This window comes from Podarcis melisellensis, assembly GCF_964234715.1.
Source record: "Podarcis melisellensis genome assembly, chromosome: 1".
NCBI classification, from domain to species: Eukaryota; Metazoa; Chordata; class Lepidosauria; order Squamata; family Lacertidae; genus Podarcis; species Podarcis melisellensis.
In genome coordinates this window covers 58783814-58801676 of record NC_138528.1, presented here as the reverse complement: position 1 = coordinate 58801676, position 17863 = coordinate 58783814, and the positions used below count along the sequence as shown (strand labels likewise).

The window sequence follows — 17863 nt, the reverse complement described above, 5'->3', positions numbered from 1 at the left end:
AAGTATGGGCATCTCCAGGTAGGGCTGGGAAAGAAGAGTTTGGATTTGATATCCCGCTTTATCACTACCTGAAGGAGTCTCAAAGCGGCTAACATTCTCCTTTCCCTTCCTCCCCCACAACAAACACTCTGTGAGGTGAGTGAGGCTGAGAGACTTCAAAGAAGTGTGACTAGCCCAAGGTCACCCAGCAGCTGCATGTGGAGGAGCAGAGACTCGAACCCAGTTCCCCAGATTACGAGTCTACCTCTCTTAACCACTACACCACACTGGCTCTCACAAAGGCCTCTGCCTGAAACCCTGGAGAGCCCCTGCAGTTTGGATAGACAATACTGAGCTAGGTGGACCAATGGTCTGACTCAGTATCTTCCCATGTTCCCATGTATCCCCCTTCAATTGCAGCTCTCCTGGTAATGGACAATGTCTGCAGTCATGACTACAACTGATGGGCAGATTCATATGGAGGAGGCGGTTCTTCAGTTATCCTGGTCTCATTCCTTATATAAGCAGCTCCTTGAATTGGTGTCATGCTTCAGGGAATCAGATTCCTATCCCTGTGGCAGTGGATATGCAGAACAAAGGAAAAGGAGTCTTATCAGTTAGAAAGTTTAATAAATCACAGTGAGAGAACAAAGAACCCATCTCCTAGAAATGACAGTGCTCCCAATTAAGAATCCCACCCCCTTACATCCCTATATCTCTGTCACTTCTATGTCTTGTAATCTGAGCTTGTACCGTCTGTGATTTGTGTGCTTTCTGTTCTGCTACTTTCTGAGCTCTTCTTGACCTTGGGGAGAGCGGAGGAATGCTTTCCAGAGACAGTGAATCTGTTAACTCTCTCCCTTCCCAGTGTTTCTTCTCCTAGCTGTTCCCCATCCAGTATTTCCCAGCTTCTGCCTTCTGAACTATGTCCCTCTGCAAACCACTGCTCCAAATCTATACTGTCCTGCTGCTGGGAAGATTCAGGATCTGGATCAGGAGCAGGGGGAGAGGGTGGCATCCAACATTCCTCCTCAGTGCAACCCTCCTCAGTACGGTCCCTGACAAGTGGAAATGAAACAGGTACGGTTGATTAGAATCCATAAATTACTTTAAGTAAAGGTGAGGGGTTTTTTAAAGTCTTTGCATTTCCTTTTCAGAAGAATTGGCAACTTTGCAACGAATTTTGTTCTCATGGACTGTTAGTGTGAAATGGTAATAGAACGGAAAGCCCCTCCTTTCCTCTCTCATTAGAAGATGTACCAACCTCAGACTGAAGCAGCCTGAAGGATAAAGGTGTCATCTACACAGCTAACAATGTCCTCATCTTCCATGTATGATACGGCACTCAGCTTTGGAATGAGGCAAATAAGAAAGGACATGATACAAACCAGGAAATCTATACAACTTTAATTGAGTTATTTTGCACCTGGTTTCCCCTTAACTCTAAATAATTTAATCATTTGGCAATAGACATTAGTTTCATTAAATGCAGACCTGCCATGGGTGTGAACACTAATAACTCCACGAGGTAATTTATTCATGCATGGGCAAGGTAAGATTTAAATGACAGTCTGTCTCATCCATGAAGGTCAATTTATCTTAGTGCCACTCACAAGGGAATCCCCCTCCATAATCTCTTTAGAAGTTTTACTCTCAGGATCAGCACCCAGTTGCCAGACTTTGCAAAAAATAATTCACATTGAGTAGGAACATGGTTAGTACAATTTCAACATTAAAAACATGCTATAAAAAATAATTATCACCGAGGTTCCCAGAAAACTGGTTGAAATGGCAGGTTGTATTTGTTTGTAATGTTATTATTTTTATTCATTTCATTTCTATACCACTTTATGTTGTGATAGGAAAGCATTTCACATAAAAGACAAATAGAAACCATGGGGCCATGACAACATTTTTTGAGAATAAGAAACAAGAGAATTGTTCCCTTGCTAAGGTAGTGTATACAAAATCAGGGTTTCCCAAATTTTATCAGACTACTGATGAGACTCTTAATCTCAGGGTCATGGATTTGAGCCCCACATTGGGAGACAGTTTCCTGCATTGCTGGGGGTTGGACTAGATGACTTTGTGGTCCCTTCCAACTCTACAAATCTATGATTCAATTATTCTAATTGTGTTGTACCCAATTCTGCCAATTGCTTAAGACGGTCTCTGTGAAGCAATCATGAGGTTCCAAATGATGAAGAAACATAGATTTAGGACAGATGTAGGGAACTTTAGACTTCTTAGGTGTCACTGAACTACAAATCCTATCATCCCTGGCCACTGGGCACAATTGCTAGGGCTAATGGGAGTTCAGTAGCATCTGGAAACCAAAGATTCCCCACTGCTGATTCAGTAGCCACCCGCAGTCTAATGTGGAGGAATTCCTGGCAGTAATCCGCAGCCATGTTCAAGAACTCCCACCAAAGGTGAAAGTATGAACAAATCTGCACATACTCTTTCCCACAATAATGACAATAGTTTGGATGTCCTGGTTAGATTCAGATTGCCCTTTATTCATTGGACAAATTAGTGAAAAGGGCCATGTTAAGATATCCTGCTCTCTTTTTTTTAAAAAAAAGCAGATTGGAGCACTAGAGGGGTAGGTGAAGGAAGGAAGAGATTGGAGGCGGGGTGAAAAGAATGTTGCAAAAAAGGAGGTAGTGGAAGGCATCAGAATGGGTTTAAAGATGAAAGCAGGGACATGAAAGGGTCTGAAGAACAGGAGCAGGTGGTGGCCTCATAAGCTGAAAAGGGTGCTTAGTAGTTGCAATGCATAGGAGAAGGAAGATGCAGGAGGTTACCATGGGGGGTGGGCTTTGTGTGCAAAGGGGGTTGCACAAAAGGAGGGGAGGCACAGACATGGGGTGAAAGTGAAAATGGGGGTGCAAAGAAGAAAGAAGTGGCTTCAGAAATGGGGCTGGGTAGGCAAAAAGGAATGGGATGGGAAGGGTTAGTTCTAGGGGGTTAATGTGGGGGGAAATGGCAGAGAGGTTGGTGAGCAGGGCAAGCAGGCGTGCACCCACGAGTACCAACAAACATTCTGTGGGGCTTCCCATATCACACACTGGTCACAGCTGCCTCCTCAAGAAGCACTGCCTTCTTGTAATATGGTGAGTTTATAAGAAGGCAGGTATTAAAAGATTATACTCCCACTATCCTGTCACTGAGGAGTTTGTGCTAATTATCTGGGGCAGAAAGCAAATTCTTTGACCCGTTAACTCTTCATTCCTGCAACATTTCAACAGGGAAGAGGACATCCTTGATGCAGGGAATAGGTTGTAGCAAGTTACCTTCCCAGGTACTAATCAACAGATGGCTGTGGCAGCAGCATTATGCTAGTCCGCTCACCCACACAAAAAGCTCTTGTCAAACTAAGGAGTTTGGACACCCCCAAACTTGTTGAGCAGCTTCTTCTTCTTCTTCTTCTTCTTCTTCTTCTTCTTCTTCTTCTTCTTCTTCTTCTTCTTCTTCTTCTTCTTCTTCTTCTTCTTCTTCTTCTTCTCTCTCTCTCTCTCTCTCTCTCTCTCTCTCTCTCTCTCTCTCTCTCTCTCTCTGAAAACCCAAAATCACCCCCAAACTTCTTCTGGAAATTTCCCCCTGAATGTCACTTCTGCTTTTGGAATCCCAGACGTATGGCAGCCCTATGGTATGTTAGCATGTTCGTGGAGCCAAAGGTACAATACTGCTCACTGAACACACAGGTCTTTGAGGATAATGGAAGCAATTTTTCCTAAGTCTGCATTTACTGTAACACCAGCAAGATGCCAGAGGTCAACACGAACTACTTCACCAGGCAAATTGGGTTTTCTAGAATGTAAATTGTTGACAAGACTGACCTTTCCCCTTGTGGTTTTAAGATATAAAATCCCACCACATTTTCTCAAGAGAGATTTGGAATTGCAGTACCGCAGGCACATACACAGACCAGCAGAGGGTGCTAAGAAGTAAAACTGCTTGCACATCTCATCCCACTCCTCTCCCCTAAAAAGAAATGACTAAGCACATTGCAGCTTGCCAAGTGCTCTTGGTCATGAGCCAGAATTAAAGCTGCCGTGGAAGCATTATCTTTGGCAAGCAAGCCTTAGAATCTTTCCAGGTTTACAGATAGTGGGTGCTTCATTCTGTAAGGGCAAAATCTGAATAGCATGCCCTGATCTTCTATCTACACAGGAACAAACTGGACTCCTCCTATTCACCAAAACGTCTGTGTTATATGTGTGGTGTCTCTATGGGAATGTGTCCCATTCACAGCAGGAGAGTCTTCCTTTGGCTTTCATAGTTGTGCAGGGAAACTTCAGCGTATTTCTGCAACCTAGAAATGATAAGCTCTCCCCATCAAAATCCCCTTGTGAGTAAACTGCTACTAAGGGGCACAGGAGCACTGTCCTTATTGCACCTGGTCACCCTAGATAAAAATGCTGAGTTTCCTGTATCCTTTGGGTTTCTCCATTATATTCCGAACTAAGCTATTCCCAATGCTTCATGGGGAGGTGTACTGGTGGAAGGAGCAGACCTAAGAATGGGTGTCAAAATGCACCAAACTAACAAGACAAAGTAAGGCCTGTAAGAAATGACTCCTGGCTTTGAATCTAATTAGGCCTGTTCATTGTTAGTAAATACAACTTCACAGGGTCATGTCAACAATCTAGTGTCTTGCCTCTAATAGTAGTCAATTCTGGACGCTCTAAGTGGAAGCATATGGCCGCATTGGTTGCTTTGGTTATGTCTGCACCAGTGTCCCTCTGCGGAAGTTCTTCATGTTTTGCTTTGCTATGTTTTGTCTCTCTTCTGCTCTTTGCAAGTGTCATGTCAATAGGTGCTTCTTTCTCTTGGGATTGCAAGATGCTCTAAAAGTGCTAAAAGGAGAAGGGGATGTGAACTTCCAACACATTGTGCATCAAGTTAGAACTATATATTACACTGGAGATGAAGCTGCTTTTAAAAATTGTCTATCAAGTGTTAGAAAGTTGGAACACCCCTGTGGTGGTCATGGAGATGACAATGTAAAGGTAGAGCTACATATCACATGGGCCACAATGGGACCTCCATGTCAATTTCTCATCATCTCAACACTGAAATTCAGATTTAGAAGAAAACATATGTAGAAATAATTGCTTGATATGCAGATTAAAATGAAGATATCTTTGTGTTTGTTAATGCTGCATTCTTTATGTTGCCTAATAAGGTTTTTTTAAAAAAAACACCCACAAAACTTTGGAATCCTTTAGTTTCAGAACTCATAATTGAAGTTTACATGAATCACATCAATAAGTAGTTTACAGCATCATCAGATTTTACTTTCACTTAATAATGAACTGGGAACTCATCCGAATTTACAAATAAATCTCATAAGCCTGTCCCCAGCCTTCTTAACATTGGATAGGCATCTTTAAATCTAAACAAGTAATGAAGCTTCTGTAGGAAAAATAACTTTTGTCCATATCATCCGCACTGCAGGAATCTGCAATTTTGACAGATGGGATATGAGAATTATTATGACTTCTCCGGCCTGGATATTTTTTCCAAAGCGAGTTAGATTAAATATGATTTCCTTACTACTGACGTCTTTAATGTTAATGCAGGCAGACACAGGAAAGGAAAAGATACAGATAACACAGGTAAGTATTTTTAATGTTTAATGTTACTAGGACTATGCTTGCTTCCCGAAGCACATGTAGGAAGTCTGATGAAATGTCATAAGATAAAATGATTTTATAATGTTTCTCACTTCTGGGATATGCAGTGCTAGCTCTAGCATTTGGGGGGCCCTTAGTGTAGTTTTGTGATTTCTAAAGAACAAGACCCTGACTACCGTGCAGGATCTTGTTTGCCAGATTTCTTCTTTATAAACAGAATAAAACTTCTTTTGAGGTTTGTGTCAATGAATTCCTGCAGCACAGCCAACTTCAGTTCTGACAGGGAATAAAGGGGATCGAGGCTCCTAGGATCAGCTCAATGGTACAATTGTAGGAACATCGAGGTGCTAACTGTCCTGCCTCCTTCTTGCAGAACACATCTCCAAAAGCCATTTATTGAGTTGGGGGTTTCTCCTCCTCATCTGTGAGGATTGGCAAGGGATCTCCAGAGGGCTGTGCCACAGAACCTAGGGTGGCTATGGTCCTCTGGCAGTGCTGCTGACAATAATGTGAGGAAAACACAAACAAGAAACGCATGGATCGTGTAACGTTAGTCAGGTCATTCCCAGGACGATCAGGAAGCAAAGCAGGGTCACCTGATAAAACACCAGCTTCTCTCAGTGTCCTAGTATCTCCTTCTAGAGGGATGGATAGGGGAAGTTTGTATGTGCTGGCACCTGTGTCCTAAGCAACAAGGGTGAAGTGGATGCCAGCTAGGTACCAGATTTACTCTCAGCCACTGGACCCTTTGCTAGACTTGGGGCCCTGGCAAACACCCAGGCTTTGCCACCCTCTGGAGTGGGTCCTGGTGATAAACAATGTAGATTAATATTAAATCAACACCGGCTTAACTGGAGACATTACGATGATTAATGAGAATTAGAAGAAGCAATAAAACATGTAAGAGTAACTTTTAATTTATACTGATGAAAGACAGAGTCTCTGAGACAATTACTCCCCTGGTCTTTCAGTACAGGAATAGCATACAAGATGATCGTTACTGAATTTAATAGAACTGTTTGTACTAAATCAGTTTTAAAATTCTCAAGTTGCTTTTCTAGGCTAAAATTCAGTACTCACACAGTTATATGGACACTTATGTTCCACTGAATTAAATGTGGACTGATTTCCTTAAAAACAAATTCTCTTAAGCCTTGCATGTTCTAATTAGAGGACAATAGCAATACATTTATACTGCTAGAGAACTTGTCTTAAAATGAGATGTAGGATATTGGCCGATCCAGGAATAATACGGTTCAGATATCACTTTAGCCATGGGGCCCTGGGTGTCAGAGAGAAGGCAGAACTGCTTAACACCTACTTTGCTTCTGTCTTCACCCAAAAGAAAAGCAAGGCCCAACCTGGTGATAACAGAATAAATGGTGCAAGGAGGGAAAAGAGGTGGTAAGGGAACACCTAGCTTTAAATGAATTCAAATCTCCAGGGCCTGATGAGCTGCATCCAAGGGTACTAAAGGAGCTTGTGGATGTAATCTCAGAGAATGTGGACTGGAGGCGGGCAAATGTTGTCCTCATCTTCAAAGGGGGGGGGGGAGGAGAAAGACACCAGGAACTACCAACTTTTCAGCCTGACATCAATACCAGGAAAGGTCCTAGAACATGTAATTAAACGGTTGGTCTGTGAGCACTTAGAAAAGGATGGTGTGATTACTGAGCCCCAGCATTGGTTTCTCAAAAACAAGTCATGGACCTTATAGTTCACAATAATAAATTACTCTTAATAAATGCTGCTGCGATAATATGGCAACGGGTACTGCACAATACAGGAAAACAGAGCCTAGGTTCAGTTTGATATTCCTGTCCGAAATAATCTAAAGTGCACAAACTTATTCTGAAGGAATGAATTTCCAGATAATATTAGAAGCTTGCCAGTGAAGTGACAAGTGTTTGACTATGTTCCAGTTCTTGGTGAATGGAAAACCAGCAGCTTCCTGTTACAAAATGTACCAACAGCCCATGCCTAATAATACACACTGACACTGGCAATTTATAAGCTTGATATATAAATGTTTCTTTTATTTTTTATTTTTAAAACTGAAACCGGTATATTTTTAGCAAGGTAAATAAGTCTGAGTTAGACTGGTTTCTTCTATGGTTCAGCTCACAGAGTGGAATTTGAAAGGCGGTGTTTTGCACAGAGATACAGCCAGGACTCAATTAGAGAATTTCCTGGTCTATGCTGTGTTTCCTCTAGTGGTAAGTGTCTTGAGACTGCAGAGTAGATCAGCCTCCACCAATCAGATGCCTTGGAGTAAAACTCCCATCAGTCTCAGCCAGCATGGCCATGTCATCTAGGATTGATGGGAGTAGTAATCCAAAACATCAGGAGGGCACCAATTTGGCAAAGTCAAGAGAAGAAAAAAAAAGGGGACAACGTTGATGCCTCAGTTCCTAGTGTATGTAGATTATGTTGGTTCCTTTGCATTAATGCTTTGGGTCAGGCGTGGTTTGTTGCCTCATTTGTGTGTTTCCCTATGCTTGCTCTGGGTGTGCCTACCTGCTTGCTTCCCTCTCCTTTCTCTGCACTGAACCTCCTTGAGCATCTGCCCCATCTTCCCATTCATCTCTGGTCCTAAAACTGTCAAGTCTTTCATTTCAGTTCCCACATGCTCGGCTACTTACAGCCCAATGCTGCTGACACTAACTCAATCAATGTCACTGAATGAGCTGAATTAGTGGCATTTCCCTGGGAAATCCGCATTACTGATGTTATTCAGTACTGATGCGGGGTTGACAAAGGTCACAAAGCAGAACGTAGCTTAACACATTCAGCTTGCAGAAATAGAAATTAAAAAGATTCAGGTCAGCGCTACTTGACAGGGTTCATCGTTTTAAACATGTTGTACAATCTAAGAACTGAGACTGTCTGTGTGTGCGCGCATGCACACACACACATGATTTTATTGCTTAATCTCCAGGCTTTTCCCAGGCTACTTCAAGGGAGTGCCAGGACCAGTCCAAGAGCTTTTGCTGCCTGAAGCAGAGACCAAATGGTGCTAGGCCAAAAAGGTTAAACTGCATCATCAGATGCCAATCCCTCACCACGTTGCTTCTCCTATAGCAGGTTGCTTTACCCTGTTGCAGGGCAAGGCTGGCCCTGCAATAGAGGTGTACTGCAAACTAAATGGTATAGAAGTTGCCCATAATTAACATGAGTCTTGGCTGAACCTAAGACCTATGAAGCATGTGCTCTACCACTCGGCTATGGTCCTTCTGTGGCAGGGACAAGAAGAGAAGTGAAAGCAGGTAAGTGCAGGAAGGATAAACAGCATTTTATAAGCTGCATACCAAGGCTTGTCACACAGACACAGAATTCCCACAAATATATAGGGATATAGGGAAAGGCATGGGCCTGATGGAAAAGTAGGACCTTCCGGTCTCTGAATTTCATTAAGACCAGCAATGGAACTTAGCCACCAGAGACCAGATACTAGCTCTGATCCTGGAAGGTCTAAGATTCAAGTCTACCTCCCACTGCTAGTCCTGCCGCAACTTCAGTATTTTTCAACTGACCTTTCAGTTTTGTCTCTCTGCAAGTCCTTTAATATTCCATTAGACACCAAAGTTTACTAGCTCCAACAATACCATATGGGGCCATAAGATTAATGCTGAGCTCTACTCTTTTTATCAACAGTCCTTTCCTTGGGGCTCTGCCCAGATACTGGATTTATGTATTCCAAGAGTTGAGAACATGAGAGGAGCCCTGCTGGATGAAACCCAAGACCCATCTCATCCATCTTTCTAGTCCAGACCAATGCCCATCTAGTCCAACCAGAAGCCAATATGAAGGTCATACATATGAGCAATGCCCCTCTTCTACAGTGACAGGTTGCCTCTGATACAGGAGGCAGCATGTAGCCATCTAGTAGCCACTGATGTTTACAACACTCAGAAACTCCCCATAAGCTTCCATTCCTGTTGAACTCACTTCCAAAGCATTATCTTGCTATTTAACACAGCAGCATAACATTGTGACAGATTGTAGTCTTGGAGTTATTTGCTTCCAATTTTTGATTATAAACCATGCTCCAGAAATACCTGGAGAACAAAGTCAACAGTGATTCGTGAAAGAACTAACAAAAAAATAACTAGTGAATCCCAACCTGCATATTCAGATCCCTGCTTTGCAATCTACTGAATGGAGGTTTCTGTGGAAACGAGTTAAATATTTCCAAAACAATTCTGTCCATATCACAGTATAATTTATTTCCGTATGTTTGTAAAACTGACCATTTAAACATCAACAAATCAGTTAACGAGGAGGAAGCTATTGTGAGTCATGAAAGGCAGGCACACATTACTATAACTGGACAGGGTAATAGCCTGTGTTTTATAATGGTTACAACTGAACAAATATAATGGAGCGATTGGCAACTTCATGTGGAGGAGGAGGGGAGAGTAAGGATCCTTCATCTCCTGCACTTTTCTCTGAAAGCTGTTCCTCTAGCTGCTTTTCATATGGCTGGGACAAAAGACTGGAAGGAAAATCTACTGAGACAGTTGATCGGGGGACAGTTTGGAGGTAAGTATGGGTGCAGCAGGAATTCAGCACTGTATTTTTATCTACTTATTTAAGGCTGTAATCCCATAGTCACTTACCTGGGAGTAAGGTTCATTAAACTCAATGAGTCTTACTTCTCAGAACACAAGTATAGGATTGCTCTGCAAATTGCCTCTCTACTGTTGGCATGATGAGTCATATTCTTTCTAAAACAAAGGTATGTTACATCTATGTTTCCTCAGCCTACAGTTTTTTTATGCCACATTCACACTAGACGGCAACCTGCAGTCTCAACCCTTTCAAACATTAATTATTTATTGCTTTTTAAAGTGTCAGTACTGTACTACACTGCAGTTATCACATCCATTTAGAGATACAATAAGAGAGGAGTAAAGGCCAAAATACTGGTTTTGGAAATACTGGTTTTGATGCTAATACAAAAGTCTAGACTACAAGTCCATGCTGAATAAGAGAACCGGACAGGTTTATCAATAGCAGACCATCCTCAAGCCTAAGTAAGCCGCACTACCAATGTGACCTCCATCACAGAAATCCTTACTTTGTTTCCTCACTGTCGCAGCCCCACACCCAATGACAGTGGCTAATGATGCAAGAATTACCTTTATTTTTTGTCAAAACAACTACAGCAGTGGCCAAACATGGCCATTGTGGAATTCAACATATAACGGTCTATAGCTTACTGTTATAAAGGAGGGGGGAATACATGGAAAGTCTAGTGGAGGGCTTTTAGTAATGTTTTAAGGGTCTCACTGAGCTGACTGATCATGAGGGGGACTGAAGCTCAGTGTTGGGTGAATCTGTCAATTTCAATTTTTCTGCTTCTTATTTCCCCAACCTTAAGTTAAGCTCACAGGATTTCTGTTTGTGGTTTATCTTATTTTAAAAGTCTACATGAAAAACTGTATGCATTTTCTCTTGTATTTCTCCTAATATACACATTTTTGTACACATTTTTGCTAACTAAGTGCATTTTTCAATCAAAGCAATGTTGCATTGTACATTATTTTCACCAATATATACATTTTTGTGCATGTTTTGTGCAAATGTGAAGAAGTATAACCTTGAAAGGCTACTGTGTTTTGGTTCTCTTATCTGTTCTGAAATGGCAAATTTATATACATTCACATTAAAATGCAAACTGAACAAATTTCTACCCCACTCCTAACACATGCAGAAAACCCAAAATTCAATCCATGACATCTTTTGTTCAATGTGTTGGTGTTGACCTTTAAAGCCCTAAATAGCCTTACCTGAAGGAGCGTCTCCACCCCCATCATTCAGCCCAGACACTGAGGTCCAGCGCTGATGGCCTTCTGGCAGTTCCCTCACTGTGAGAAGTGAGGTTACAGGGAACCAAGCAGAGGGCCTTCTCAATAGTGGTGCTCATTCTGTGTTACGCCCTCCCATCAGATGTCAAGGAAATAAACAACTATCCAGATTTTAGAAGTCATCTGAAGGCAGCCCTGTTTAGGGAAGTTTTTAATGTTTGACATTTTATTCTGTTTTTAATGTTCTGTTGAATGCCGCCTAAAGTGGCTGGGGAAACTCAACCTGGGCAGGGTAGAAATTTATTATTATTATTATTATTATTATTATTATTATTATTCAAAGGGTTAGATAGCAGGTGCTTGAAAAGATCCTCATTGGTGACTCTAGAAACCACAGTTAGTAACAGGAGACAATAATGGGCTAGATGGATGAATAATCTGACCTGGTATAAAACACCTTCCTATGCCCCCTTGCAACTGACGGATCCCAGAACTAGTAAGACTTCTTTAGCAATGTCACTAGAAACATACCTACAACATAAAGACCTGCTGGCTAAGTAGGCAGCCCCACCATCATAACTGCAATCGGGGCTGGCCCAAGACATTTTGGCACCTATGGCAAATCACAAAAAGGCAAGCCTCCCTTCAAGGAAGAAGGGGTGAGTGAAGATCTACATCAAGAACATGGGGAGGAACTAAACAGCTTTACCCAATGGTTAACGTGGGAATTAAAGGCCGTCATGGTGGAGGGGACCCACTCTGAATCACTTTTGGCAGGTGCAGACCCCAGAGGGCAGCTCCCACCATTTCCTCCCTAGGGTTTGAGGAGACTAGCAGAGCCTCCTATTCACCAAGAGGCTGCTGTAGGGGTGGCATGGGGGGGGGTGTTGCCAAGGAGGGAACAGGTCTGGTCTCCAAGGCGTGCACTCCTTGGAGGCTGGATCTGATGCCCCTATGGATCCTGCCTCCTGAGGCGGTTTCCTCACTTTGTGCCATGGGTGGGTTGATTCTAATTGTAATGTATAGAATGTGTAAATGGCTTTTAAGAGCCCCTACAAGTTTTAGTTTCTCTTTCCTCATGGGAACCTGGGAAGAGTCTCACTTGTTCAGTCACCTTTTCTGTCTCTCAGTGCAGGTCTTGGAGCTGCTGAGATAATGTGTCATGTGACTCCTCAGAAGGTAGTACCTCTTCATGTTTCGTGTTTTTCATGTTTCATGTTTTGTGGAGGTACCCGAATTTCGGGGTGCTTTCTGGTAAGCAAAGCCTAGGTGTGGACAATAAACTGAGCAGGTTGGTTCCCACCATATTCATCTCACCCAAGAGCCATTACACTGTGCAGCCAGAGTCATACATTATTTGAAAGGGAACGGCATGGTGTGGTGGGAATGGACATCTCTACCCCATTTATCACGGTCAAGTACTTCAGTTGCTACAATGCAAACTAAATTGGAACACTCAGAAGTGGCTGTGGAGAAGATCTCAAAGCTGTTCTTATGGTATCCAAGGGACTCACCAAAAGAACATTATCCTTGCCAATAACTTACTTGTCATTTGGCCTAAACATTTGTTCCCTAGGCTAAGCAGAGTCCTAACATCACCCCATAGCCTGTTGGCTAACACTCATACCCCTCTCCCAAAGCTCTTACAATCCAGAGCTGAACTCTGACTTGGCGATTTGTATTCTTCAAAGTACACCCCAGAGGACAAGAGGGAGCTTTAAGCATGGACAGCCTCCAGATGTCATTGGACTCCAACTCTCATCAGCCCCAACCAGCATGGTCAATTGTCAACAATGGGAGTCCAACAACATCTGCAGGGCCCCAGATAGGCTAGTGCTGTCATATAGTTTTGGGTTCCTGCTCACTTACAGACTCATTGTTAAAACCATGTTTATGGAAGACACTCTTACTCGGCTACGAGTGATTGCCAGAGAAGAAGAAGAATACCAGATGCAGAACTGCCATGGTTTGAGGGTCAAACTAGCACAGCCATCTACAGCCTGGTGCCCTCCAGATATTATTGGACTACAGTTCCCATCATCCCTGACCACTGGCCATGCTGGTTACAGCTGAAGGATCTGGAGGACACCACAATGGAGAACTCTGGTCTGTCACAATGTGATCCTCTGCTAGCAGCAAAAAGTAAATTAAGTAACTGGTTGAAAAATCACAACTATATGCACAGTGTGACTGTTTTGGCAGGCAAAATCTCTTTCAATGGATATTACCAGACCCATGACAATACTAGAACTCTTGAGCATTTATTTGGTGCCAACAGAACACATAGGTTATACAGCAGCTTCCCAGAAGCCTTGCTCTTGATTTAACACAATGGAGGAGCAGATATTTTGAGATGAAGAGAACAAGGAAAGATTAACTGGAAGCATCCTAAAACAGGTAAGGCTGTGATTGTCTTGAGAACAATCTGCTGAAGATGGGTAGGAATGGAAAACAAACAGAAACCAAGCAGTATACTAGGCATAAATGCTATAACCAAATGACCATTATTACCATCATTGAGGCTATGTTCAGACTAGTAAAGCTACATGCTGAACTCTCACTGAGCCTTGTGTTCTATTACAACTATTGAGATTTGCAAATGTGAAACACTTCCTCGGGCTTTGAGCTATAGATTGGGCATGCGAGTTATCATTCTTCCCCCAAAGCAAAACCCAATTAGCACCAATTGATTCAATTTCGAGTTCCTAACACATACACCATTCAGTGATTCAGTTCTCAGCATTTAATGTGCCACGGATAGGTGCATACTAGACTTCTACAGCCCTCTTAAGAGTTATAAAATCAACTCACCCACTCCATCACTCATATCATATCATATTCTTATCAATCACTCTTTCAAGCACCAGATTATCCCCCCCTTCCCCCCTTTTTTTGGGGGGGGTCTGTAAAAGTTGAGGTTTTGCCAGTGCTTTGAAAATGAAATATAGAAAATCGAAAGAACATTTGTGGCTCTCTCTGGAGTGTGATGTGATGCAAAGGTCAGTCTGTCTGCTGCCACTACCCTGACATCAGTACTATCATGTCTCCCTTCTGGTTCTCAAGCCCCCAGGAACTGGTAGTGTTGCATGAGTCGTGCCGGATATGTCACTCTGCCTGCCAGGACAAGAGAGTGCAGCATCCCCTAAAATGCAGGGCAGGAGGCCAAGCTCTGTCAGCAGCCATGCTATTCCTTAGCAGAATAGGTTACGAGGCCACAGACTGCAAAACCTAGATTTGCAGGGGTGACCTAGTATTCCCCAGTGGTGGGGAAACAAACCAATAGCATTCTTTCTAAAGCAGCTAACTTCCCACCCCAACATGGCTGCACCATTTGCTACCAGGCACAAACGTCTGCAGAAGAGGCTTGCAGCATGCAGAGCCGTTTTGAGAATTCATGATCTGGCCACACGGCAATCTCTATCTAGCTAATGTTAATTAGTCCCATTTGTGGCAGCAGACCATCTGCTTTGCTCACTCAGTAGTGTGTGAGCGTTTACTATCTGCTTACGCTGTTATTGAGCATATTAAGGCACTGGTGGTGCAGAAGCAATCTGATCCATGCTGAAAATACTAACACACTCACAAAAATAAAGCAAGTCAGAATTACACAGACAGTTGCAGCCTCTCGCCATATAAAGCAGCAGCATTTAAAGAGGCATCTAAAAATGGATTCAAGCCACATTTGAAGATGGTTATATCCAGGATGACAGGAATATATAGTGGAGAGGAAATTCCAATTAGCCTATTTTTTCCCCAGGCATCCAAGGCATGGACAATGTTACTATATTTCACACACACTCACTGAATCTAAATGTATGGTATGTTTAAACATCAGTATATTTCATGCATACCATAATATAGATCATGCTTCACCATCATTTTACACATGACTGCTACACACACACACACACACCACTCCCACAACCTCAGCTACATAAAGCAGAATGATGCTCAGCTACACACAGCAGTGCAAACACAACAGGAAACCTCCGCAAGCAGCAAACCCTTGTGTTACCAATATGATGCACAAACACACCCACTGCAACCTGTACCACAACAAACTAGAATCGTATATATTGGCATCACAAAGAAAGCACACGCTCCACTACTGACAGCCCTGCTTTAGTGAAATATTCAGGACACCACAAGTAAGAAGCTACCCACCACAACTAAGAAACATTATAAGAATATTTATGAACATCCATTTCCCCCTTTCACTATAATATATCTGCAAAAATACAATTTCCTCGCCAATATATGCAACCACCAGGAATATAATACACATACATCCCATCAGCATCGCAACACAATCTGCTCAACAGATTTCCATAAAACACAGTGCACACACCCATGCTGTTACCACGCTAACACCATTTTTGCTGACCTGTGTGTCAAAGCCATTTTCCATGGAGCTGCTCTTCTTGGGTAGGAAGCCATCTCCTGCATTCTCATGACCATTGTGTGACTTGAGAGGGATCTGGCTGGAATAGGATGACTTGTTCACCTCCACCTTGCTCCCAAACTTCAGGTAGCAGGGTTGTGGGATGGTCCTTGCTGCTGGAACATGAACAATAGGAGTAGCACTGTGGACAGGTTTAGGTAGTCCGGATTTCATTTTGGAGGCTACCAGGATGGCTGGCATTTTTTCCTCTTTCGGCTTTGTTAACACGTTTCTGTCAGTAACAGCAACAGGACCAGCAACAAGCAGCAGCCAGGGAACGAGGTTAGAGGCAGATTTTGCAAGCTGGTGATGCTGAATCACACACACACATACAAAACGTGCAGAGAGTGGGGGAGATAAAGGGGGGGTTCCCCACTTTAAAGCCCGAACTAGCTCTGACAGGTGTCTCAGCCTTCCACCTGTTTCCTCTTTTCCTTTTTGCTGTTGATCTTCCTTCTGCCTTGTCCTCTTCTGCTGCTGTTTAACTTGCTGATTCCTCCTCAGTAGCTGATTCCTGTAATTTTCTTTCTTGGAGACGAGAGGCTCTTATTTCATTATCTTTTCACTGGAAACGGGAAAGTGAAGCAGTCTTTTGGAATTAAAGAAAGAAAGAAAAAAACCTGCTGCAGCATATGCTTCTTGGGCTGCCTGCCGTGTGTGTGTGTGTGTGTGTGTGTGTGTGTGTGTGTGTGTGTGTGTGACCACGCTAGAGAACAAGCACAGGAAGGATTTCCAGGCTTAAGATGTCTTTCTTCAGTCTTAGCCAAGAAGCAGATGTAGTTCAGTATGTTAACAGCCGATGCCCTTGGATACGAGCCTTAGAGAATCCAAGCTCTTTAATCTTAATATCTGTGAACAGGACCAACGATGCCGGAGCAGAGGGAGAAACGTCCATGGATGACATTTAAATCATAAATCGGCTGGTGGCAAAACGATTTCTCAGTGCTGCTGCTGCAAGCCTAAAAGGAGAATTTCCCCTGTCAAAGCTGCGGGAAAAGCGGCTTCCACCTCATTTTTAAACCTCAGCAGTGAAACAGGTTTCAGAGCTGAATGGCTAATAAGAGGCTGAGCTATGGTGTGAAAGAGTGAGAGCGAGCGAGAGAGAGAGCGAGAGCGGATGTGTGTGAGTAAAGGCAGCCTGCTGTGGACTACGCCAAAGAAGGCTACCCAGATTAGCAAGAGCGGGAGAAGGTTGCAATCTGACAGTACAGTAAAAACAGTGCGAGCCTCCTGATTGGTCCTCCCAACTCAAATCAGAAACAAAATATCTCTGCAAAAGAGGAGTGGCTTCAACTCAAGTGACTGGCAGGAAACTCTTTCCCCTCCGCTCTAGTACAAAGCACATTCTGTAGCAGCTCTGCGGCAACACGGTGGGTCTCTGGGCTAAATGTAAAGGATGTACAGGAGGAGTGGGGAAGGCGGGGGGGGGGGGCGAGGCGAGGCGAAAATTCCTAACCATCTAGGCTGCTGTTTTGTGTTTTGTGTGTTTTTTTTAAAATGGAAGGCCCTTTCAAAGAAAAACACATGAGGGTGAATCACAATTCCGTTTTTACTGACTACTCATTCAGGGAAACTCCCACTGAAAATGCCAACAAAAATGTGGGTGAATAAAGGCTGAGTTATTTAACCCAATCAAGTCGGAGCTGGAAATGCGCAGGGGCTTTGCACAGGTGGTTATAGACCATCTAACCTGATCTCTCTCTCTCTCCCCTCCCCCTTCTCCCCAGTATTCCTCGTGAGCAAAAAGCTTATTTGCACATTACGCTTCTGATGTGTGGCTTTATAACATTCCACACACATGTGCTTAGCTGCATAATAATTACACACGTAACAAACACATCAGCAAAACTGCATGTGCTTTACAGCTACATCTTCTGGGGGCAAGGATTGGGCACAGCTCACCTGCACACAGCTGTGCAATGTGTGCCAGGTTAGACCAATTAATGAGGAATAGCTATATAGCAACAAAGGCAGGATGCCAGTTGCTGCGG

The 17863-nt window shown here is 43.1% G+C and overlaps 1 protein-coding gene across 7 annotated transcripts in view; it reads right to left on the bottom strand.

Annotated features, from left to right (window-relative positions):
- The window catches only part of NAV2 (neuron navigator 2), a 535652-nt gene that overhangs the window by 252473 nt on the left and 265316 nt on the right, over positions 1-17863 (bottom strand). For 3 of the 7 annotated variants that reach the window (XM_081891067.1, XM_081891069.1, XM_081891068.1), the window contains exon 1: positions 15816-16257. The exons of 2 other annotated variants lie outside the window; for them this stretch is intronic. In XM_081891067.1, coding sequence (XP_081747193.1) covers positions 15816-16073 — 258 coding nt within the window. In that variant the 5' untranslated portion in view covers positions 16074-16257. Of the gene's footprint in view, positions 1-15815; positions 16259-17863 lie in introns of those variants that run through there. 2 more of the 7 variants (XM_081891066.1, XM_081891070.1) reach the window with 2 other exon arrangements.